The following is a 26,127-nucleotide window of genomic DNA, read 5'->3' on the forward strand; positions in this document are numbered from 1 at the left end:
AATATGATAAAATACAATGTTTAGATTTTCTTCATTGTTTTAAAATATTTTTGTAGTTTGTTTCTTGAACAGGAATCAAAACAAGGATAGTATATTACAATTGGTGATACATATATATATGTATGTGTGTGTGTGTGTGTGTATGTACATATATAGTTTCTTTCAGTTTACATATCATTTTTTTCTCTTTATATCCATTTTTCTTTCTTTTATTTTTCCTTTCCTCTTTCAGCGTTTCTCCTGGAGAAACTTTGTCCTTTGTTCTATAGCATTTCCAACAGTCTAAGCTCTTCACATGACATGTGTTGTGCAATTCGCATTGAGCTTTTAGTTCTGTAATTTGTAGTTAATTCTAGAGCTGTGTGCGAGGAGAACAGTTAAAAACATTTTGTAGGGAGGAAACTCCTGAGATAGGTGTCATCACATCATGATATCTGTCTCTTGGGGTGTTCAGTCATTGAAGATTATTGGTCACATGAATCTATTAGTGCATGCATGGCACTAATTCTAAAATCCTATCACTTCTGTGTGATCTGTTGCCTGGAATCCTTCTGTAAAGTATTTTCTTCTCATGAGGCTCCTTCCTATGAGCTACTAGGTTATACTGAGAAACATTTATATAGGAAAGCAGGGCATGGCCTACTAATTCTTCTTTTATTTACTACTTGTAAACTAGTGAGTTGGTTTCCTAGCTTGCTTTAACATTGGTTGAAGCTTTGGTTGTTGCTATTTTTTAATCTCACGGTTTTGAACTATACACATCATCAATTTACTCTAGTTATTATCTTTAATTGCTGCTCAAAGTGTCCGATCTTTGGCCAGCTGGAACATTCAGCTTGCCTCTTGAATCCTCTTGCCATGAGCCCCATAGTCCCAGATAACCTTCTTCCTTTCTATTTCTAGAATGTGTTCTCAGCTCATCTTGCCCATTTTCTGCTGCAGACTTGGAATTTCTCCAGGGGCCCTGTTTGTAAGAAAAGTATTTAGAGACCACAATCTAGGCATCAAGGGAGGTATTTGTAGCTACTAAGTCGATTTGGTTGAAAAACTAGGGCTTTTGTCTTTGGGGAAGATAACTTAAGTTCATACTTCCCAAACTCAAGACCCCAGGGAAATAATATCTTTTGGTGAACAGAATTTTAAAATTTTGATAAAATCTGGAATAGTTTCACCAAACCCAGGAGTAAATGAGAGATTTTCCTGTTTTTGAATTGTGTTTTTAAAATTATCTCTATTTACTTATTAACACTTCACATTATTCAAATTTCTGGATGTTAGTACATAGGACTCACATGTATCTTTGTGTATTAAATTATATTTCTGTAATTACTAGTAACTCTGTCTCCTCCTGTGCTTCCTAATCTTTACTCATGTTTCTAATGTAGATGATGTCTATTTTTAAACTAATTTATGGGTGTTCCCTATATAATTTAAATATCAGTTTTGAACATTACAAAACAGCTTTTCTGATTCCTTCATCTGCCTGTTGGCACGTACTGATGCCCTTTGCTGAGAAGATCCAGTGGTTCGATTTTCAGGATGTTGGATGGCAGCACCGTTTTCTGGGAGAGGAAGAGGGTGGGTGGGATGGGAACTGGGAGGTTCTTCACTGTCAGTCAAAGATGACTGTTGAAACTTCTTGGATAGGGAATCAGATATGTGATTAGAACAAACATTGGATTTTGTCAGTTTTAACCTTTCAAGTTATTTTTGCTGTTTCTTGAAGATTTTCCTTTTCCTTGTTGTTTTCTAACCTGTAGTTTCATTTTTAAATTGACCAACGCAATTTCTATTTAAGAGATTGGAATTGAAGGTATTTCGAATTTCCTTATGGTGGAGGGTTTTTCTTGCATATGTCTTTCTTCACAATTTAATTTTTCTTTTATCACAAACATTTCATCTGGTTATAGGCATGGTTATCCAAGGAGATGTGCAGTTCAAACCTTCCTCATCCTCCCTCTCCTCTACCAACTTTGGTTGCTTTAAGGGCTGAGTCTATTTCTTAGGACATTGTATTATTCCCTTCAGAAATGGGGATATTTCTCCATTGTTGTATTTAGAATCTAAGAAAGAACTCAAGGTGACTTGCATCTTTAAATTCCATATGAAAATAAACTGTTTTGATGCAAATCTATAATATGTTAATGGAATTTCTTTATCAAGTATTCAATATTATAGTTTCGGAACCATCTTCCTTGGAAGGAAAATGCCAATGGGCATGTAAATGTGTATCCTTTTTAACTTGGAAAATTTTTTACTTTGGCATTATTATTAATAAAAGCAAAGCCTTAATTGCTGAATTTTTAAGTAGAAGTAAGTCACTTCCATACAATTCTTGTCAGGTTTGTGATATCAGAAGTTTATCCTTGACAACTGGGCTAGCAAAGAATATAAAAAATATTTAAATCAGACATTAATATTAATATACTTTACCTCTTTTCCTTTTAGAAGACTCACAAAGATCATTCATTAATTCTAGGTTCCTCTTTTTTACGGGGTTTATTTTCTGTTTTCATACAAATGAAAGAGTTATTCTCATTATACACAATTGTATATCTATCTGTAATTTGCCCTTTTAAGAACCATAATAAATTCATTGGCTTATGTACATATACTTCAAGTACATGTTTACATACTTTGAGGTGTTGTAAATAATTAATAAAATTCTCATTAGGATATAAAAATAATTAGAACATATCCATGGTTTTAGATCTTAAACTATATTTATAGTTTGAGTTTGATCATTTAGAAAGAAATTATATTAGCTATTACATTTCTGCAACAGGAGAAGTGACCATCCTAGAGAAGCTAGAATAAAAAAAATCTTTCTTTTGGTGCAGCCTGCATTGCTTTGCTAAGGACTCATAAAAATGGCTGGTGGTGCTTGCAGAGCATACATTTTAGAGGGAGAGAAAAATCTCATTGTCCTCTCCATGTTCATCTGAGAGTTCAGGAGGCTCGTCCTAGCTGGACTTCAGATCTGCAGTGAGAAGCCTTGGCACATTTGTCTGGGCAGCTCATCTGGGTACTCCTGTGCTGCCTGCCCTAATTCTCTCTTGCTTTTGACTCATCTCTCCTTGCTTTGTGATGCCGTTAGTTTTTACACCTTCCCCTACTAAAAGTGTTCAGTGAGAAGCACCAGATGCATGTGCATTAACACATCTAATTGCAGTGGATGGTGAAGCTACTTCACTTCATTCTAATGAGTCCAGAGAACTGGATTCCTGTGAGGTCACAAAGCCATCCTGTCCTCCTGTGTCACCCTCTCCACACTGCCCTCTGCCACACGTGCAGACGTCTCCTACCTCAGAGGCTGTTCTGACATTTATCTTCTTTTCTTCATGTGTTCTATTTGACTACAGAAGTTCAGGTTGGGGGAGGAAAGGACTGAGAAGTGGCAGGTAGAAAAGTGCTGCTTATCTTTAAAACCACGTACGTGTGTGATTCCGCGAATGGTGTGAACCTACATCGTGCACAACCAGAGACGAAAAGTTGTACCCCATTTGTGTACAATGAATCAAATGCAGTCTGTAAAAATAAAAAAAGAATTTTGAGTAAACTAGGAATAAAAAAAAAAACCACATATATCTTTTATGTCATTTGTTATCTTTCCTTTGGAATGCATGTTTTCATAAGTTACTTAACACTAATTTCACTCCTTATAATGAGAAATAAATCTGTGGTTATCATTGAAATAGTGTGCAGTGCTCTTTCATGCTGCTACGCTGGTGATTTATAAGAAAATAACTGTCACAGCATCGTGAAAATGTGAGGTCCCAATTGCCAGGTTTTTTTTGTTTGTTTGTTTGTTTTTTAAGTCCGGTCTGTGCCTGAGGAGACAGATCATATAAGAAGTCAAGTCAGACGCAGGCGGCTAGTGGCTGAGAGGGATTAGCATGGTGGGAGCGAGGCGAGTCTGAGGTCTGGCAGCATTTTGTAGTGGCCAGATGACCTCCCGGACCTGCTGGGCCCTCCCTGCAGCCGGCAGATGCGCTTACACCTGGACGTCTTCAGTCTGTGCCCTTCTCTTCCTCCTCCACAGGAGACTGGGTGTCACTAATGTCACTGAAGTACTTGAAATTGGAGCTCCAGACATTCTTGTGCATTACTAGTTAGAGGAGAGGGCCACGTGGAGGGATGGCAACCACCTCTCATCACCATGTCCAGGACCAGGCCAGCGCTAGGATTATGTGCACATTTCACGTCTTGCTCCCCTCCAGAATCCTTTCATCATTAGCATCTCCACCCTGCAATGAGGATGCCGACCTTGTCTGAACATCTTCTGCACTTGGAAAGGACATGGGTTATATAAAGGGGCATAGAAAATGATTTTTACCTGGGCTGTTAAAATTCCCATATTCAGAGGACAACCTCACAAAATTCAAAAAAAGTAATAATTAAAGCACAACGGGTGATGTATTTAATGATCTCTCTTTACCTCAGTGAATTTGTTTTTCAGTTCCAATCTGGTTCACTTTGTGGCAGAGCTCTCAGATAAGACATTGTGGTTACAGCACATGAAATACAGTTCAACAAGTCTATAAAAATTATTTTCAGTGAGTTTTCTTATTCCATAATTTTATAGCTTTTATATTCATAATAAACAGCTCTAATTTTTCAATAAAGGTAACTTTTAAAAGCCAAAGTTAGAATTCTGCATTGGATTGTCAGGTTATCTGTTAACTACTTTATTTTACTTGAAAATATGTTTTAACAGGAGGAAATACAACTTTGCCTGTGTTTCAACTTGGAGAAGAGCTGCAGTCCTTTCTAAATGTTGAATTATTTAGAGTTAGGTCAGTGATGTCACTGTAAATTAACTTATGGTGGGTAAAATTGGCTCCCTGTGAGTAACAGGTACAGAGGTAGGTGAACAGAAAGATTGTCACACCAAAGGAAATCATATTCTGGCTTCAAATTCACAAATTGTCCTTGGAACTTACCATGGAAACAAACCTTTCCATGTTACAGAAAGCCTTTTGCCCCTTTCAGCAGACAGTTAACAAAGTTATTTTTATGAGAAAGTACAGAACTAGCATAGATTAACCCATAGCATACGGTTGTAGGTCTGTGCGTTTATCTATCACCTAGGAGTGGCTGACTCGGGCTTGTCATCCTGATGGCCTTGTACCAACGCATGCCCCTTCTTCCAGAGTTCTCTGTTAACTGCCAATTCTGGTTGGCATTCTCTGTCTTCCCTTGTGTGCTTATGTCTCTGTTTCTCAGTTGCATGTTGAATTGCTTTAAAGATGGTTCTCATCATTTTCTGTTTTTACTGTGCCTCATCCCTGAGCATGCTTCTCCAGCCTTACCTTACACCTATTGAAACTTTCGGAGTTCTATACCTGATAATTCCCGTTTACAAATATTACATGAACTTCGAAAAAATACATATTATTTTTTAGAAGAAATAATATTGGACAAAGTTTTAAGACAAAGTTTTAAAAGATATCCAAGCTTCATAGTAACATGTAGCATTTGCCTAGAGTGGTCGCAAGTCGAATCAATGGAAAGAAAACAAATTTTTCCTTCTGTCAGCATTTGGCTCCCATCCTAACTTCAGATCCCTTCCATAGAACCTGTTATATCCTGTGTTTTCTGTCTGCACATTTAAAAAATTCCCTCTTTTGCTTATTCACCTTCCATAGGAGAGTCTTTCGTGTTCATGTAACACATTTCCGGACTGTTGACCTGATTGGGGGTAGCTTTTGTCTCCTCAGTCACCTAGGGACTGTTTTCAGCTCTGCCATATTCAGCATAAAGTTTTGAAGGATGCCTAGGGAACATCTCCATTTCAGATAGTTCAAAGAAAAATGTGTCATAAAAGGCCTTGAAGTAGGGTCTACTCCGTTGTCTGGGAGTTAGGAAATGGACAGGAGTGTCCTTTCCTGGAAGGCACATCTGGCCCAGCAGCTACAGTCAGGGCTACTCGGTTGCTGTGGTACTCTACTGTCACTCTCTCAAGTCCTTCTGATATCTGTAGGAACAAGAGTAGAGAATTAATTGGAGATGTAAGGGAGTCCTTCAGAGTAACGAATCTCTTTCATGGAAAATTCCAGAAATAATTTATAAGTTTTACATAAATGTAGTTACAACATATTTTTATAACTGTTTTGCTTGCCTGTTATTGTTGTTAACATCTCATTGTGCCTAATTTAAAATGACACTTTATTATAGGTATATAAGAATAGGAAAAGTCAGTAGTCATGTGCCACATAATGACGTCTTAGCCAACAGTCCAGTGCTTTCGTAAGATGATATTGTCCAGTGACAAGGCAGCTGTCTTTGTGTGAGCACAGTGTAGGATCTTCATTCAACAGAGTCACCTATCAATGCACTTCTCAGAACATGTCTCTGTCGATAAGTGACACTTCTGAAGTATGACCCCTGGTTTTAGGCCTCCCCTTGGGTGAGGTCTTGGAACATATCCTCCCAGACAGCTGGGGGCAATTGTAATGGGATTTTCCTTTCCAGTTGCATCTTCAGCTTTGTCGGATTGCCTCCACTCTCTGTTAGGACTTGGTTCTTCTCCCCCTTTTCCTTCTCTGGCAGTCTGCGTATCTTCCTTGACCTGAGAAATTGGAGTGTTACTTGCAGACCTGGTTCAGATCGACCTGGCTCTTTCCCAGAATCCACCACCCCAGCCCTGAACAACGCTCTACTGAAACCGTTCTCATCCCCTGGGCAGTTTGTCGTGCTGCGTTGGAGCTGGGGCTTCACGTCTTGCCGTCTCCCTCACCCTGCATCTCATCGTGTGTCTCCCAGACAGAGACATGGCACTGTCTTACATGTCCTCATGTCTCTGAATAACTGGAAGGATGAACTTCAGTTACCCATTTAAAAAAAAAAAAATAGAGTAACTCATCTTCCCATCCTCCCTGTACTCACAGTGGCTGTGAATTACCATCGCTAGGGAGAGGGAAGACTAATGACAGTTCCAGATACTTCTGTTGGTCTCCCCCACTTTTACCCCACAGCCAAGGAATCACTGTGAGAATTCTGACCACTCTCAAGAAGGTCCATCCACATTATATGCTCAAGCACCAAATTTTCCATGGACTAGCAGACCTACTATGAGATGGACTAGGTCCAAGTCCTTGTTCTCCACCCACACCCTCAATCTGAGGTGATGCTTTGGGATCCAGGGTCTTTAAGTCAACTTTGATCATTATTCTACAACTCTTGTTCACATCTCTGCAATGTCTGGATATTCTTCTTTCCCCTTGAGATACCAGGGGTTGCCTTAGTAAATGCATGTAGACCTCTTTGGGGAAGGACTAGGAAATTATATGCTTGGGGTCTCTCACAGGGTTCTTCCTCCTGAAGACACATTCTCTCAGATATTGGTTTTGGTATTGAGAACTGGCTTATGGCCAGAAGTTAGGCAAGAGATTGTGAGTTTCTTTTGTTGGTTGATTTCATTTGATTGTATGAATGAAGCAAAACTTTTGTTGCAATTCATTTATCTTATCCATTTCCAAGGCTTTTTGTGGTCTTTTGAGTATGTCTCAGAAGAAATATGCATCTGCCATGAGTAAAATGCCAGATGTTAAAAATTTTTAACTATTCATAATCTACTAATAATTAGAATAAAGACTTTCTGCAGCTTTGATATACTATTTCACTTGCCACTGTGTCATTGGCATGTATCATAGTATGCCAAAATCATGCACATTCTGCTCCTAGTAAGTACAGAATAACTGTGTCAGGATAGTGACACCATCCCTGCATAAGCAATAGCATTGCATTTGGATTTAAGAAATCAAAGCAAGGTTATCAAAATACCACTGACATTCAGGAACAGGACATTTATTTTTTTATAATCTCAAAGACTGTTTTTTTACAGACGACTATAAAAATTAAACCTAAGAGCACCTTTGTGCATTGGTTTCTCTAAGTGCAGCACTCAATGAAGAAAAGGCAGTGCTTTTCTCGTCCAGGTCTAGAGGAAGAAAGTGCGATCAGTTATTTAGAATCTGATTTATACCTTAAGAGAGTGGCTGCCACTCTGTGATTTCAGGGAAGCTGGGTATCAAGGAGCAATTTTCAAAGAATTGAAAGCTAGTGCAGGGTTATGAATAAACTCTGAGAAGCTTTGACCTTCCCTGTCAAATGATAAGGCCATAAATATGTTGGTAATTCTGCTTTGTTGTGAGTACCTGTTCTTTTCCATCATAGTGGGGTTTCTAGGATACCAAAAACGGGTAACAGCAAAACTAAAACAAAATTTATGGCATAAAAAAATCAGAAAAGCAGCAAATACAAGGTGGCGAACACAGGATGCAGCCTCTTGCATCTTACTTCTGAAACACGCCTGGTATCAGAGCACCCAATGGTGGAAACTTGATCATGTCCAAATCAAATTTAAAATAATAATGTGGTCATAGCTTACCATTTATTTAAATGCAGAAAGCTTGTGTGACTGTCAGATGGGAAGAGAGATAGTTAACATACAGTGTTTTTAATGCTTTTTTCCCCCACTGTGCCAAATTCATGGTGAAATATGGTTCATTCTTGCTTTGATGTGGTCCGTTTTGATAATCATATGCAGTATTGTGAGTGTCAGTATTTAGAGAGGTACTAAGTATAAACGTTATGTTTAATGATTGCTTCATCTATCTTAATTTCGTAACTGTTAGGGAACATTTTTCTTCTACTTCACCATTACCTTTCCCAAGTGCATACAGTAGCTTAAGAAAAAATAAAGATAAAGGGGGAAAATTCGGTCTAGGTAACCTCTAGAGACAGGGAGGAAAAAGTGGTAAGATTTTTTTTTCCCTTTATGAACAACAACGAAAACTTGTCAATCTTAAACTTTTTAAAAGCGATCCATACACTCTTTTGGACAAAAATGTTTCTAAAATGTCCATTTTTCTGTTTTTTGGACACTTAAAGGAGCAGAAAGGTCAGAGCTGAGAGTGGAGATGGCAGGGGGTGGTGCAGAGACCACACAGGACAGACAGAGGCACCTGGAAAGTGGCCTCCAGAGGTTTAGGTTCATCAGTCCCCTTGGCATGCTGTGTCCTTCAGAGTTCCTCTGCGTGTCAGGAGCTCATGGTTGGTGGAGTGCTTCAGGCAGAGGGTCTCGGAAGCCATTTGTCCTGCCTCAGTACTCTGACTCGGGGCCCACTTGCACAGCTGGCCAGTTGGCTCTGGCTGCAGGTGGGGATGCAGGTGGGGATGCAGGTGGGATCGGGGTCCCTGTTGCTCTCCATGTGGGCTCCCTACTGGCAACTCCAGCATCCTAGTGGCACAGTGACTAGCTTCCCCTAGTTCAAGCTGGACCTTTCTTTTCTTTTCTTTTCTTTTTCGTTTCAATGATGTGACCTCAGAAGTCACACCAGCACTTCTGCAGTCTCCTGCTGGGGAATACAAGAGGCATAAATACAAAGAGGCAAGGTTCATTGCATATGTTCTCGGGGTCTGACTGCCAGAGAAACAGGAGGAAGAGGCTGATGGACACACAGGACCACCTGCACCCCTGTGAACGGAGGGGTATAAAGGACCAAGGGGATGGTGCAGACCTGAGTGCATGTGAGCTCTGGCCAGTGGGGACTGCTGTCCTTCCCGTTGTTACTTTAGCCCAACACGTCACGGCCAGCGCGTCTGACTATGCCCTCCTCACCATAATCTCTTTGCCAGCACAGAAATGCAAACTAAGTAACATTAAGACATATTTGTCCCCAAATCTTAACATCACTATTCCTCAAGGCAAAGAAATATATAACCTCCTTTTCTTTCCCCACATTCCCTCCAAAATTCCACATAACAGTATCACTCCTTTGCATTTCTGATGCCAAAGGTTCTTATCTCATCTAGCAGAGGTATAAGAATAAGACTGCTGTAAATATTAAGGTGATGGTTTACATAACTTGAAATGTGTGTTTACTCCAACATTTTGGCCAAGACACATAGATCGTATGCTATGAAGTACTACAGTGGGATTTCCTTATGGGTTACAAGTAGGGTGTGAGAAAACAAGAAAACACTGGCTTATCTGTTGGAAAGACTGAGCAGCCATCAACTGAGAGGAAAAGCCGTTGAATGTGGTTGATTTGAGGTAAAAGATGGAGATGTAGAAAGTAGGCAGTTGAACATTCAAGACCAGAATTTGGAAGAAAGGTCTGGGCCAGAGATGCACTTTTAGGATTTGACAAAATACAGACGACTGAGATCTCAGGGGCCTGGATATAGATAGATTATGGAGAAGGATGTAGCTGAGATTTAGGGCCTGCGTCCTGAAGTCCTGCAGCCTTAGGGATCTGGAGAGAAGAGGAGGAGCCAGCAAAGGAGACGCAGGTTAAAAGAAAAACGTGAACGAGTGTCCCACAGTCTTCTCTGCCTCTTATAGACAACCATTAACAATGAACAATTAAATGAATGGAGACATAGAAAGAATTGGAAATGTTGAAGATGGGTGGATGTGATCAAAACAGGCAGTGTTTGTTCCCTTAGTAATTCGATCATTCACTGTTTAAATATTACTAAGCATGAACTTTGAAAAAATTTGCACAAAGCCTAGAGATTGAATATAAGGAACAAAAAGAAACAAAGGAAGAATGGGAAGAAAGCAAAGGAATGAAATGAACCTCACCAGCTTTCAAAATTAGAGGCCTGCAAAGATGTGATGAGGTAGTGAAAAAATGGGGACTTTAAAATCAGAACATGCCTGTGTTCAGATCTCTGGTCTGCCAAGTACTAGTTGAGTGCTGTGAACAAGTGAATTACACAGCCAAGAGTATGACCTTCACTTAGCAGTGCCTGTGCCACTGAAGGTCATTGTGAGCTCTGCAGTGCCCAGCAGAATTTGCTGACATAGCAGATGCTCAAAGTGGTCTCCTCAGTGCTGGGCCCTGGAGGTTTGTGTCCCCCTAAAATTCATATGTTGAAATCCTAATCCCTGAAGTAATGATATTTGGGACTAGATTGGGTCATGAGGGTGGAAACCTCATGAAAAGTACTAGCATTCTCCTAAAAGAGGCCTGAGAGAGTCCCCTTGCTGCTTCCACCATGTGAGGACGTAGTGAGAAACTGCCTCATATGAACCAGAGGCTGAGCCTGCATCAGATGGTGAACCTGCCAGCAACTTGATCATGGACTTCCTTGACTCTGGAACTGTGAGAATTAAATGTTTGTTGTTTATAAGTGACCTGTTCTGTGGTGTTTTGTTGTAGGTTACTGAACACTCTAACACTTTCCTCCTTTTTATTTAATTACAGCAGTCTCATCATTTTTCTTGGTAATAAAATTTGATAGTCATGCTAGTTGTGAAAGAAAGACATGCAATATTCTTGTGTTTTTAACCTCCTTCAGGGGTCCTAACAATATCTCATGAGGATTACGAACTTGCATGGAAAAAACAGTTAACACCTAACATTTAGTAAAATAGGCTAAACGTCAGTCCCACCACCTTGTCAGCCGGCAGTCACTGCCGAGGGTTTGTTTAGATGAGAAAGTAGAAAACATCACTCCAGGAGTTCTGTCCCCTAACAGACCACCTCACCTCTACCTCCTCCCTCTACCTGTCTCGAGGACTTGCAGCCTCTGGATGACAGGAAAGGGAAGCTCCTGGGGCTTTGGTGAACACCTGATCTGACAAAAGGGAAGAGTAGGTGGAGAGACAGCTATGTTTAGGGACACTGTGGGAAGCTGATGGCTATGGTAGGATGCTCTGCAGAGCTCCTTTCCGGTAAGGAAGCTGGAGCAGTTAAGACAAGGAGGAAAATGCATATGTATTCTGCAGTGCTGGCATTCCCAGCGACTGCTTTACCATTCGAGAGAAAACGTGGGGAATGAGTCCAGTGGATTCATGAATCTGATAGGAATTTTACCTAAGTTATTGCTGGCATTGAAAAATAAAAATAAAAAAAACCCCTTGTGCTACCATAGCAGTAGGCTCAGTTTATACTGAGAATTCCAAAATAATAACTTTAAGATTGCACTTTGGATATGGCACCAGACATGAGGCCTCAGAAGGTCTTAAACTTTTCTAAAAATAATGAACAAATTGAAGGAAATAGAAAGTAATTTGGTAAAGACCAAAGCTTCTATATCATGGAGATATGATTCTCCCTGAAATATCTTAATGTTTAATGAAAGTATACTATAAAAATGTTTCAATTAAAAAAGTTTATTTTTCTCTCTCCTAATATTTCACATTAGTCTAATGAAGGATAATCACACTTATTTTCTTTTTACAAATTACTAGGGCAAGGTGACTAAATTTAAAAAAAATAGAAAAGGATACAAATAAAGCCTATATTCAAATTAAACATGATAGAAGAAGGGTACCTAAATCAACATTTATAATATAAATGCCTAAAGCTCTGTTCTTGGAACATTGCACATCTTATGATATTTAGTGCTGAGAATAATTCAGTGAGGCAGTAGTCTAGCTTCTATTTTACATAAAAGTACATAATGTACTGTATACATTTACATAAAAATGTATACGGTACATGCATTTTAACTGTGCTTTGAGAACTGTTGACTGAGGATTTGTAAGTATTGGTTGTGTTTAGTTGGTTCTAGGGTACAGTTAAACAAACATCCTCTGGACACAGAGCACCAGGTCTCCCTTGTGAGCCTTTCAAGTCCTCTAGACCCTCACTCATCTACTCAAATCTTGAAAACGATGACTTTCCATAGCATGCTGACACCCTTTCATGTTGACATACTTTTACCTTTTACTCTAATCAATTAACCAATCAGATATTTATTAGATATATAATTATGTGTTCCTTCCACTGTGCTGTATATCTAACAGGAAAAAAAAAAAGACTCCTTATATTAGCACATGATTATCTCAATAGATGCAGAAAAAGCATTTGACAAAACACAGCATCCATTCATGTTTAAAACACTGGAAAAACTAGGGACAAAAGGAACATACTCTCAACATTGTAAAAGCTATGTATGACAATCCCAAGCCCAACATGTTTCTAAATGAAGAAAAACTGAAAGCATTCCCTCTAAAAATTGGAAAAAGTCAGGGATGCCCTCTTTCACCACTTCAATTGAACATATTCTTTGAAACTATCCAGAACAATTAGGCAAAAGAAAGAAATTAAAGGGAGTCAATAGGAAAATAACTCAAACTATAACTATTTGCTGTTGACATGATCCTATATTTAAAGGCCCAAAAAACTCCACCAAAAAACTTCTAGAACTCATAAATGATTTCAGCAAAGTAGCAGGATACAAAATTAACACACATAAATCAATTGCATTCTTACACAACAATGATGAATCAGCTGAAAGAGAAATTAGAAAAAGCTATCCCATTCAAAATAGCCTCAAAAAAAAAAAAAAAAAAAGAATACTTGGGAATGAATCTAACAAAAGAGGTGAAATACCTCTACAATGAAAACTACAGAACAGTACAAAAAGAAATTGAAGAAGACCTTAGAAGATGGAAAGACCGCCCATGTTCTTGGATAGGCAAAATTAATATTGCCAAAATGGCAATACTACCCAAAGTGCTATACAGATTCAATGTAATTCCCATCAAAATTCCAATGATGTTCTTCATAGAAATAGAAAAAACAGTCATGAAATTCATTTGGAAAAATAAGAGACTCAGAATAGCCAAAGCAATCCTTAGGAAAGTGAAGCAGGAGTCATCACAATATCACATGTTAAATTATACTACAGAGTTATAGTAACAAAAACAGCATGGTATTGTCACCAAAACAGGCATGAAGACCAGTGGAACAGAATAGAAGACACAGAGGACAAACCCTTATAAATACAATTACCTCATACTAGACAAGTGCGCCAAAAACATACATTGGAGACCAGAAATCCTCTTCAGCAAATGGTGCTGGGAAAACTGGAAATCCATATGGAGCCAAATGAAATTTGACCCCTATCTCTCATTCTGTACAAAACTCAACTCAGAGTTGATCAAAGACCTAGGAATTGGATCAGAAACTCTGCACATACTCAAAGGCCCAACACTCCAACATGTCAGCTTAGGAACTGACTTCCTCAATAAGATGCCTAAAGTGTAAGAAGTAAAATCAAAAATCAATAAGTGAGATGGCATCAAACTAAAAATCATCTTCACAGCAAAGGAAATAATCAGGAGTACGAAGAGAGAGAGCCTACAGAATGGGAGAAGATCTTTGCCACCCTCACCTCAGATAAAGTGTTAATTTTCAGGTTGTGCAAAGAATTCAAAACATTTAACACCAGATGCAAATAACCGAGTCAATTAATGAGCAAAGGAACTACACAGACACCTCTTAGAAGAAGAAATGCAAACAGTGAATAAATATTTGAAAAAATGTTCAACATCTCTAGCGACTAGAGAAATGCAAATCAAAACTATACTGAGATTTCATCTCCCTCCAGTCAGAATGGCAATTATCAAGAACACAAGCAATGATGAATGTTGATGAGGATGTGGGGAAAAAGGTTCACTCACACATTGCTGGTAGGACTGTGAATAGTGCAACAACTCTGGAAAACAGTATGCAGATTCCTCAAAAAAAAAAAAAAAAAAAAAAAAAAAACTAGGAATGGAATCAGACACGTGCCAACATGCCTGTAATCGCAGGGGCTTGGGTGGCTGAGGCAGAATGATCTCAAGTTCAAAACCAGCCTCAGCAAAAGCAAGGCACTAAGCAACTCAGTGAGACCCTGTCTCTAAATAAAATACAAAATAGGGCTGGGGATGTGGCTCAGTGGTTGAGTGCCCCTGAGTTCAATCCCTGGTACAAAAAACAAAAATCAAACAAACAAACAACTAGGAATGGACCCACCATTTGACCCAGTTATCTCACTCCTTGGCATATACCCAAAGGACTTAAAGATGTATTCTAATCTTTTACAAGTATATCAAAATGGTTTTTACTATTATGTATAACTAAAAAGAACAAAAAAAAAGTCTCCTTGCTTTCAAAGAAATATTTTTTTATTATTGTGGATACAATGTGAATCCATCTGAGAGAAGCAGGACAGTAGCAAAATCATCCATTTTGTGGCTCAAATGATTAAACATTGTAGCAGTTAGAAGAACATAATCTGCATACATGGAAGGATCATGGAGAAGCAGGGTGTGCCCTATGCTTTGGGGTTTGTCCAGATTAAGGCTGCAGCAATAGAGTAGGAATAGACAGGAGGATGTGGGCATCCTGATCCTGTTCCACACTAAGGAAAAGAGCATTCATCTGAAAAAAAAAAAAAGTTTTCAAAACTCTTGAGATCACTCTGACTTAAAATACTTATTTCCTGTCCTGTTGAGAATGCTTTCTTTGGGGACAAATACTGTCTTCAGAAGTCATCATTTAAAATGTCAGCATCTTTTGGAGGGTTCAAGTATAAGTTTTTGACAATTTGATGTGAGAGCGCTCAGCAGATTATTTTTTCTGTTTCGAATAAAGGAAAACAGAAAGGTAGGGCTGAACACATCGTAAAAAAGCACAAATACAGAGGTGATACAAAGCAAAGGGTGGACTTCAACTTCATCAGTTTTATTTTGAAATAGTCCAGTGGTAGGAGGTTAATCAAAATTTTAACCTCTCCTAGTAGTATTTTTTTTTTTTTTTTTTTGCATGCGGTGCTGGGGATTGAACCCAGGGCCTTGTGCTTGCAAGGCAAGCACTCTACTGACTGAGCTATATCCCCAGCCCCTCCTAGTAGTATTTTATTGTCTTTAACAATAGCAGTTTTTTTCATAAATATTTTTCACTTTTTAAACTCAGTTGTCTGTAAGAAGGTTTTCTTTGGGATGACACTTAAGTATTAATTGCCTAATAGGGGAGCACGTCTAAAACTAATGTCAGAGAGTATGTGATTCCAGCATGATGGTATTGAACGATTTCCAAAACAAAGATCCAGTGTAAGTTGTTTATTTATTTTAAGACATATCATTGAAGTGTTCTGGCCATGAAAATATTAAGCCAAAACCTCATTTTGCAGACAATGTTTGCAAAGTAACTACTATTCCAAGCCAACGTTTCTCCAAGTGGTGTCACAAACAGCAACTCACAGAGGGAAGTGTGCGGTCCTTCTTGAGGGGTGCAGGGAACTTCAACAGCAGGTGAGTCTGGACAACACTCATTCAGAAAAACAGGCTTTTGGTTTTTGTGTGTTTGTTTGTTTTTGCTGCAAAACTACCTGGAGCACAGACGTGCTGACCAAGACATTGCGACTTCCAAGAGGACAACCCGGGGAGCAATTTTTCCAATCTTCTCTGACCTTGGCAGTTGTATTCTGTGCAGAACACTTTGGAAAATTATCTGACGTGATCTAAAACTCTAAAAAGCTATCTAAAGATAAGATATTAATGCATTTTCAGAAGGAAATACCCTAGATCATCCCCTCTTCCTCCCCTCCACACACACCTTATAGGCTTCTACTTAGCATGTATGTATGTATGCTTCATATAATCAGAGGTAGCGTTGATTCACTACAGGCTCTTTCAGATAAGCCCACCAAACTACTATTTTGAATTCTACATTTATGGTGCAGAATCAAAGAAAATATACAAATCTTGTAGTCTGAGGTTTTACAACGGCAAGTTCATTGGGGTAACCATTTCTCTTGTGACTACTTTTCATCCTGTGAACAATCCCAGCATGAAAATATGCCAGCACAAGTTTGTCTTGGTACACAAGAAGTAACCTCTTCTGGGAAATTGAATGCAGATCCTTCTGTCTTCTTCTTTCACGTTTTATCCTACAGGCTGTTTAATTTCTTGCAGTGTTTGTTGGCATATTTTTAAAGTACCTGAACAAAGTAACAGAAGATGAGCTACCCAAGGCTAGCCTTGTGGTGGTCCATTCTGCAGGACCATTCCATGCGTGCAGCTCTGTGTGCCTGCAGTTTTAGCTGCAGTTAGCCACAGAGTGTAGGTTGAGTGCTAGGTGCAATTTGAGGAAGGGCTGTCTACTTTATGAACTCTCATTGGCACCCACTCTTTGAATCTTCTACACCAACTAGGAAGTATCCTTATGGTCTCCCCGTGTTTGGTGGTTATGGATGATCTTGTTAATTTACCAAGTGTTTTGTGAGATCTTAAGGGATCTTAGTATGAATGTTAGTGTAGTTATTGGATTTAAGGACTCAGATGTGAGCAATTCATATGCCTCTATATTTGGTATTATTCAAAGGCAAAATATAGGTAAGCTTTAATTTTTTTCCCTGTTATGTCATAGTCATTTGCAAAGACAAGGTGTAATACAGAACAAAATGACAGAGATTTCTTCGCCCTTCATAGGCATCCACTTGGATGTACCTGTGCTCTAGCTTGGAATTGGAATATAGGACAAGTGCCCCCGTGGCACTTCTTGTCAGCATGATAGTAAGCACAGTCTCCAGACCCTGTGCCGTGTGAGCACATCTTGTTACCTTTGACTAAATGAGAACTTCATACCTTACGAAGGTTTTTAGATATGTTCCAATAATCACAGAGAAGTGACTGTGATTGATTTTTGTTCCTTCTTTACTCTGTGGACCTGCCTTTGACTTAAAGAGTTATCTTAGCTCAGAACAGAGGACAGAACAGGAACCCGTGCCATGATTCATGAGAGTGGATGGAAGCAGATTATTAGTTCACGTGCCTCTAGTCTTCAGCGATGGCATGAATCCTGAGGAAGTTCTGTAACATCAGGCGTGCGCCTGCCTATGTCAAGGCACGTATAGGCCAGACCTGTTAGGAATTGAGAAATCCAGGAATAAACAGAGTTCCTTTATACAGTTATTCACTTTTTAAAAATGTCATATAGGCTTAAGGTTAGAGGAAAGGATAATGCTGCTTGCTGCCTTTTAACCACAAAAGCAAAATTTGCATATTTATAAATACAAAGACCATTCACAGATGGCAAAGCACCTTTGGGGAACAAGAGAAAAAAATGTTAATTGATTGTAGGCTAAGACCTATCTGCGACTTCTCAGGTCCACAAACGAGTTTATTCCCAGATTGATAATTTTAAGTTCTGTTGATTCTTAAAATAATGAAGAAAGCAGTGAATACATAGCAAAGCTACATGAGAAGGCTTACTACTGTGCGATTTAAATCAGCGATTTTATAACGGCCATTTCTCTCCCTGGGAAAATAAAACTTAACATGTATATGTGCTGTTTCCTTTGCTTTATATGATGTAAGTTGAAATTTCTGTTAGGGAATTAATATCCACCAGTTGAAAAATAATTCCTTCTTTCCTTCATCAAACATACCAAACACACTAATGTATCAGCTAACCATTGCCACACTGTTAAGCAGACCAAAAACAGAGGGAAGAAAATCATGTTAAGAAACAGGAATTAACTGTAATACACCAAAGGTAAGACAAGCCAGTAAGATAGGAATCCCTCTCTGTTAAGTAAGGAAGTCACCCTCTAACAACAGGTCTGGTTGTCAGAAATGATGTCACCAGCAGAGGCACAGAGATCTGACCCTGTGCATACTCCTGCCTTCCTACTTCCAGCTCTCGGGCCACCCAGTGCCCAGGAGGCTGTGATTACCTGTGACCTCCTGTAAAGTGGTACTTTCTCTTCGGGCCCTAGGACGGGAACTTTTGAGCAGGAAACTGGACCAGAATCCACCTTCCCCAAAACGTCACCAACACCTGCTCCTTCACCACTGAAACCAAAGTCATTCTAAGGAGATTGGCATCTCTAGGAGCCCCTGCCCGCACCTCCTTTTAGCATAAGGAGGCTTGGTTACTCTTTGTGAACTGGTTCGTGCACGCTGTGGTTGACATGGAGGGAGGATCACTTGTGTTGCATTTGGTATTTGCATTAGATAAAGGGCTGGGGATATAGCTCAGTTGGTAGAGTGCTTGCCACATAAGCACAAGGCCCTGGGTTTAATCCCCAGTACCGCAAAAAATAAATAAATAAATAAATTAATTAATTAAAAAAAAAAAAAAAAACTGTTTCCCAGGGGAAAAGACAGAAAAGTTTGTACCAGCTTCCAAGAAGTGGCTCTGTGTTCGTCTTGGGTGGCACTGTATCTGGCGTAGTTTTCAGACCCTGTCCCCTTGATGTTGGTCCTATATAAGGGTGAGAAACCATAATTATGGGGCATTTTTTAAATGAGTAGACTTTAGTTTGGGGGTGAGCAGATGAGACACAGTATTCCTCCCCACCCCCATTATCTGCCTTAATATGGTTCTTTTGTTACAAGGGATGAACTGATGTTGACATGTTACTATTAACCAAAGCCGTCCTTGACATTAAGGTTCACTCTGCTGCTCAGTACTTCTGTGGATCTTGAGAAATGAATAATGTCAGGTATTCACCTTTAGAGTTTCACACAGAGTGGTCTCACTGCCCTAAAAATGCCCTGTGTTCTACCCATTCATTGCCACCTCGGTCCCCTTAAGTGAACGTCTGACCCAACCTGGACATCTCCCCGTGGCCGTGGCCTGCAGACCTCTTCCTCTACTTTTCAGAGTCGATGCCTCCAGTTCCCATCAGGGGCTCCCAAATGTGTAACAAACACTCTTGAAAAATTCCTGTTAGGATTAATCAAGGTGAAAGTTCCTGGGATCACTCAGCGTCTACCTGACACCTGTGTTGTTGAGATGAAGGAGGATGGACCCAGGAGGGGCTGGGGTGCGGGCCGCCACGTCTGCAGCGCCCACGAAGCTCCTTTCCTGCCTCTCACCTTCCTGCTGACCACTCCTCCTCTCCTGCAGGGAAGGCACAGGCTGCTGGTGGGCACTGGGATGGAAGGAAGTTGGTGCGGCCTCGTTCCTGTTGGGCAACCATGCAGCCAGGTTACGACCACAGGCCTGAAGTGGAACCTCAGTAAGTAGACCCTTCCTTAGAGGGAAGTTTCCTTTTTTGGTGTCTGTTTTGCTGTCTAGGAGTGCAATTTCTGGATCCTAAGGTGTCTCGTCATGTAAGCCACAGAGGAGCCGCCCGACTGTTTTGCAAAGTGTCTGTACCATTTTACTTTCCGACCAGCAACACACGAGCTTGCCAGCTTCTTACATCCTCAACCACACTTGTTATTATCTGTTTGTTTTTGTTTAGTTTGTTTTGCTTGGTTTGATCATAACCATCCTGGTGGCTGTGAAGGTGCTGTCCTACTGGGGTTTGATTTGCCTTTCCCTTATGACTAATGGCATCAAATGTCCTCTCTTGTCCTTATGAGACTTTTGTATATCTATCCAGGTCTTTTGATCAGATCTGAATTAGGTTGTTCTGTTGGACTGAGTTGTAACTCCTTCATGTATTCTAGATAAGAGACCTTTATCAGATGAGTGACTTGCAAATATTTTCTAGGAGTTCTTGGCCTGTATTTTATTTCTGAAATTTAATTAACTAAGTTAATTAATTTAATTTGATGAGGTCCGAGTTTCATTATGGATTGTTCTTTTGCTGTCACCACTGTGGACATTTTGCCCAACTTCTTCATGGTTTTGTGCCCATGAAAACTTCTTGGCTTATTATAAATAGTTGCTCTAACTTAAACAGAAAGTTCTTTTCATCGTCAAACCTTTGAGATAGCACAATCTGTGATAGCTGCCCTTATTAAATTTTAAGATGTCCAACTATCATCCACCGTATTAACTTTTAGTTATACAAAAAGTACCAGATTTAAAATAACAAAAAATGAGGGGGATCTGCTTACGAACTAAATCCTGATTCCAGAGGAAACCAACAGGCACTGTGCAGCTAGTCCATTCTAGTCGTTAAGAATAACAGTAATTTAATCAAAGAGATCTACTGAAAAACAAAGCTGTCATTCCCCGATTAACCAGTATCTCCAAGGTTGTACGTGTAAAGTACGGAATCCTGTCATTCTTTTTTAATATGGGAAAAACTCTTAGATTTCCATGAGGAAATAAATATTTTGAAGATAAAAAGATTTCCTTAGAAGTCCTTTCTATCAGTTCCTGCTGAAACAATTAGGAAAGGCTGGAGATGTTTTGAAACACATGTCTGGAGAACTCATCAGAATTTGAAAGGACAGCTACAGCAGGTCTCCTCCAGTGCACCAGACAGGTGACGGGCTTTGAAGCTCTTGGATGAAACTGACATGAGCTCCCATTAGAAGCTTTTTTGAGAACATTCCAGCCTGAAACAACAGTTTTACTTTTAAAAATTCCCATTATTTCCAAGGACCCATCCTGGACGGTGGGGAACTTCCTCCTGCATGGAATGGTGAGGGCACCACTGGGGGCCGGTGCTAGACAGGAACAAGGTGAGCAGCTTCCTTGTGCTACTGAGACAGGGAGGGGCCAGAAGAGGAGGCACGGCTCCTCGGTGCTCTTGAAAACATCCCAGTTCTGTGTGTGAGCTCTCCCTTGAAAGGGGGCCTTGGGCAGGCTGGGATCAGGGCTCTTAACCTTCCCACCTGGGGTAGTTTTTTGATCCTGTCTAAACGCAACATGTTGTTATATATTTGTGTGATTACAGATTGCTTTGACTTTGGAAATAATCATTTTTTTGTCTACATGTTTGTGCAAATGTAGCAACTTTCAAGGAGTATTTGAGAAATAAGAGTCCAAAGAGCTTTTTTCATCAATTATCTATGGAAAAATTCCTACTTGAGGGTTCTTTTAGCTCATTAAAAAGAATAACAATAAATGTGAATGGTACTGTGTCGACTTGAAGAAGAGTGGATAGACTTTGTTCACAGAGGGCTCCCAATTCACTCAGCACTCTCGTCTGGGAAGAGAGCCCCGAGGTCAATGTTAGATTGTCTGTCATAACCTTGGAGTGGGCTTGGACTTGCAGAGGGGAAAAGGTCTACCCGTGCTTAGTCAGGGGCTGCTCTCTCCCTGGGTCAGTGGTAAGCATGTCGTCCTAGACATGTCAAAATCCTCCTCAGGTGGCCACATGACTTGGTCTCTCCCCATTCACACACTCCAAGATCTGATGCCAGAAGTTCCAAAAATAATCTGATTCATCTGTTATCAATTTGTCATATCTCACATTACGTTCTGACTTATACCCAAAGGACTTAAAACCATACTACAATGATGCAGCTACATCAATGTTTATAGCAGCTCAGTTCACAATAGCTAGATTGTGGGACCAACCTAGATGCCCTTCAATAGATGTATGGATAAAGAAAATGCAATACATATACACAGTGGAATGTTATTCAGCCATAAAGAAGAATAAAATTATGGCATTGCAGGTAAATGGATGGAACTGGAGAATATCATGCTAAGTGAAATAAACCAATCCCCAAAAACCAAAAACCAAATGATTTCTCTGATAAGTGGATGATGATACATAATGGAGTGGGAGGGAGGAAAGAATGGAGGAAGGATGGATTGTATAGAGGAAAAAGAAGGGTGGGGAGGGGGGTAGGGGAAAGGAAAAATAATAAAATGAGACAAATATCATTACCCTATGTACATGTATGATTACACAAATGGTATGACTCTACTTTGTGTATAAACAGAGAAACAATAGTTGTACCCCATTTGTATACAATGAATAAAAATTTAAAAATACAAAAAATAGTAATAAAGTATGAAAGCTACCCATGTCCCATCTCCCAGAAGAGAACTGTTCCAAGTGTCATTAAAGCTAGTAATATTTATAGCATTGCAGTCCGTGGCAGTATGCTCTGGACATGCATTGACTTGTGTCTTGTGTTTCTCTGGGATGTGAACACTTGTGATGCTCAGTGCTACCTCTGCTGGATGCTCCACAATGCCCTGCACCGCGGGTGTGCCAGGACACCCACCCACGAGGGCACCACTGCCCTGCCCCACACCCTCCCCAGTTCCTGGTATTGTCAGACTAACTCACTTTTGCCAGTCTGACTAACTGGTATTTCCCTGTGGTCCCAGCGGGCCAGGGTCAGCAATTTTATGCAGTTGTTAGCCATGGTGAATCCACTTCTGTGGATTGCTGCTTTCTTTCGCCTCTTTTCCCCTAAGGCTATTGATTCCTCTGGCATTTCTATTTGTTTTTATATGAAGAAAGGTAACAGAGTTAAATGCAGAGGAATTTTTAAGTCTTTCTCCTTAATGTTGCTAATATTTATGTCTGAAGTCATCACTATTCCCTGTGGTTACAAAGGTATTTTCACTTTAGTTTTTTGGTTTCAGTTTTAGGCCTTTGTTTCACCTGAAATTCATTTCGGTGCATGATATGAGATAGGGATCCATTTTCGTCTTTCTGATAGTCAGTTACCCTAGAATCATTTATCATCCTTTCTCCAAAGATTTTTGCAGGTGTGGGTGTTCCCTGGATCTCTGCCCTTTTGCCTCAGTTTTGCTACTGCTGTTCTGATGCCACACGGCCATGGTTCCTGGGCTTTCCAATAGGCGTTGGATTGTGGTCAGCTGAATCTCCAGCCTAGTTCTTTAGAATTTCCATGGCTATTCCTGGCTTCTTACTTTTCATCATAAATTTTAGAATCATAATTTTTATTGGCGTTACATTTAATTTTGCTGAACACTGTTATTATTTCTAAAAATGTGACTATAGATTCACTTGATTTTCTTCAGACAAGCATGTTTCTGTTCATAGTCAAGTTCCCTTTCTTCTGCAGTCAATAACAAATAGAGATCACTTGCTGCATGGTTGCTTTAAGAAAGCCTGTGCTTGCTTCCTCACGGTGCAGAGGTGCTTCTCTTGGTATCTCCCGCCTGTGCCTCATGGTCAGGTCTGTTGCTCTCCAGCCACTGTGTCCCCCAGGAGCATCAGGAGGGAGGAAGGGGAAGAGAGGAGTGTTGGGCAGCATCCACAGAAGGACATGGGCCTTCAGAGATCCCCACCTCCCCAGAGCCCCTCCTGCAGAGTTCTTAAATATCAGAAGTTGAGATGAATTATGTAGTTCATTGAATTGGTAAAAAAAATTAAAGTACCATGATTTAATTGGCACTATTTTCTTTTCTTAGAAATTTTTTCATTATTTACTTATTTTTTTAATTTTTTACAGACTGCATTTTGATTCATTGTACACAAATGGGGTGCATCATTTCGTTTCTAGGGTCATACACCATGTAGATTCATACCATTCGTGTAATCATACATCTACGTAGGGTAATGATGCCTGTCTCAGTTCACCATTGTTCATACCCCCTTCCCTCTCATTTCCTTCTACATAATCTAAAGTCCCCCATTCCTCTCTTAATTGATACAAGTTCTAGGAAATGACAGCCTGTCTTTGGCAGAACACAGAAGGGTGTGTATCTAGTCATCCTGGTTTCATTGTCTCCTTTGTAGTCTCGTTCTGCAGTTTTCAGTATTTCCTTCACTCTCACCCATGATGGTCTCTTTGGTCCTGTGGTTTCAGATAGTTGGTTGTCTGTTCACATTTCGGGTTTTATCTTTGGCAGTACTTGGAAGCTTCCTTGGAAGTGTCTTTCTAGCTCAGAATTCAGGCACTGTTCCTGCTAGTGCCCAGAGATATGGCAGTCCTGGACCCCTTAACTGTCTAGGTATAAGGTTTCCCTGAAGAAACTTCCGGTATAAATTTTAACCACAAGGAATTGAGGTCTGTCTTTTTTCTTTTTTCCTGCCCCTGTCCAAGCTCAGGCTGAGACAAGTAAGTTTCCTTCTTCTGAAGCTTTTCTAGCAATCTAGTGATTTTCTCACTGCTAGGTTCTACATGTCTGTATCCTCCAGCTTCATGCATTGAAAACTAATTAGTAATGTGATAGTGTGAGGAGCTGGAGCCTTCAGGAAGTGATCAGGTCCCTCGTGAATGTGATTATCCTAAAGGAGAGAGATTCCTTGCCCTTTTTACCACTTGAAGACACAGCAAGAAGGTGCCATCTGTAAACCAAGGAACAGACCCTTCACAGACCCCAAAGCTGCCATCACTTCCATCTTGGACTTCCAACTTCTAGAACTTTGGGCAGTAAGTTTCTGTTGTTTATAAACTACCCAGTAAATGGCATTTTATTATAGCAGCCTTATCAGACTAATTCACAAATCTACCCTTCTATTAAGGATATAGCCTGAATTTATATAGAGAATCAGTCCCAATACTTATGAAGCTACTGAAAATAGAGGCCCAATACCTTGATTCCTGATTCCCATTTATTCAAAAAGAAAGTTGTCTTACTTAGTTAAAGGAACAAGCCAACATGGTCTGTGCAGCTGCTCTTTGTTCCAGACCCTTCTTCATTTTTTGATCACTGATGAGTTGGTTTCATTGTGAGCTTCACATAGTAGCTAGAGGACATTTGTGATGTTGTATCCAAAGTGTCTAAATCTGTTATCAGGAGAATTTTAGAAAACGGAGGCTCCCATGCTGCCAGCTTGTGTTCACTGCCTCCCTGGTTGTTCTGTGTCCAGTAGAGAAGACAAGTGTGGGGAGGGGGGCCCACTAAGTGGGAAGAGCCAGCAGCAAAGCTTGGATAAGGTTTGGCAGAAGCTACAACTGTAATTTGAGCTGACTCTAATCAGAATTTGATTCCTGAAGACAAAAGTAGAAATTGTTAATATAAATATCCAAAGATTCATATTTTCAACATTGGGGAAATCTGAACCTCAGACTTGTGTGTTTGAGGTTCCAATAAAGCTGCCATCAGCCCTAAGCATGAGCCCAGGACCCTGCCCTGGCTACCTTCCTTCAGAACCCAACACAGGCCTCTGCCCCCTTGCAGTTTCCTCCTCTCCGCCTTCTGGTGACCTTATTCAACCTTGCACCATGTTCCCAGGATTTCTAAAGGATTCTCTTCAAGGATTTACTCAAACCACCTCTTGCAAAATCTCCTCTCTCCCGGGAAAACAGCTACCTTCTCTGATGCACTAATTTGTGTTCGTGAGTTATCACGACTCAGAGTTGGATTTCCTTCCTCGGTAATCCTGGTGAATTCACCAGGGTTTGCAGGCTGCTACGGAGTAATAAGAATCAAGTTTCCTTTTCATGTCGACAGTCATGCCCCATCTCTTAGTGTTTACACTGAGTCCATCAGAGGTGTCATCTCCACAAGTTCCCGACCTTTAAAGAAGGATGGGACCAGCGTGTATAATTGCAGTAACACTCAGGTGGCATTATACATTTGATTTTTATGAAGTCCGTTAAAGCTTAAATCTTGCAACAGTTTGGACTGCCCATTTTTCAGATAAGGAAGTGTAAGGGATCCCACGGAAACCACGCCGGACACGGGAAATCACATAAGGGAGTTTATTAAGCAAACAAAGTGTCTCCCTGCAGGGTAAGAGAGAAAATGAGAGGAAAAGAAAGGG

The 26,127-nt window shown here is 40.1% G+C and overlaps 1 protein-coding gene across 2 annotated transcripts in view; it reads left to right on the forward strand.

The window, feature by feature from the left end:
* The window catches only part of Tpk1 (thiamin pyrophosphokinase 1), a 373,012-nt gene that overhangs the window by 241,616 nt on the left and 105,269 nt on the right, over positions 1-26,127 (forward strand). For both annotated transcript variants that reach the window (XM_047562215.1, XM_047562216.1), the window contains one exon: positions 19,650-19,761. In XM_047562215.1, the coding sequence (XP_047418171.1) occupies positions 19,650-19,761 (112 nt within the window). The remainder of the gene's footprint in view (positions 1-19,649; positions 19,762-26,127) is intronic.

Source organism: Sciurus carolinensis, chromosome 8, assembly GCF_902686445.1.
Source record: "Sciurus carolinensis chromosome 8, mSciCar1.2, whole genome shotgun sequence".
In the NCBI taxonomy this organism is placed as follows: domain Eukaryota; kingdom Metazoa; phylum Chordata; class Mammalia; order Rodentia; family Sciuridae; genus Sciurus; species Sciurus carolinensis.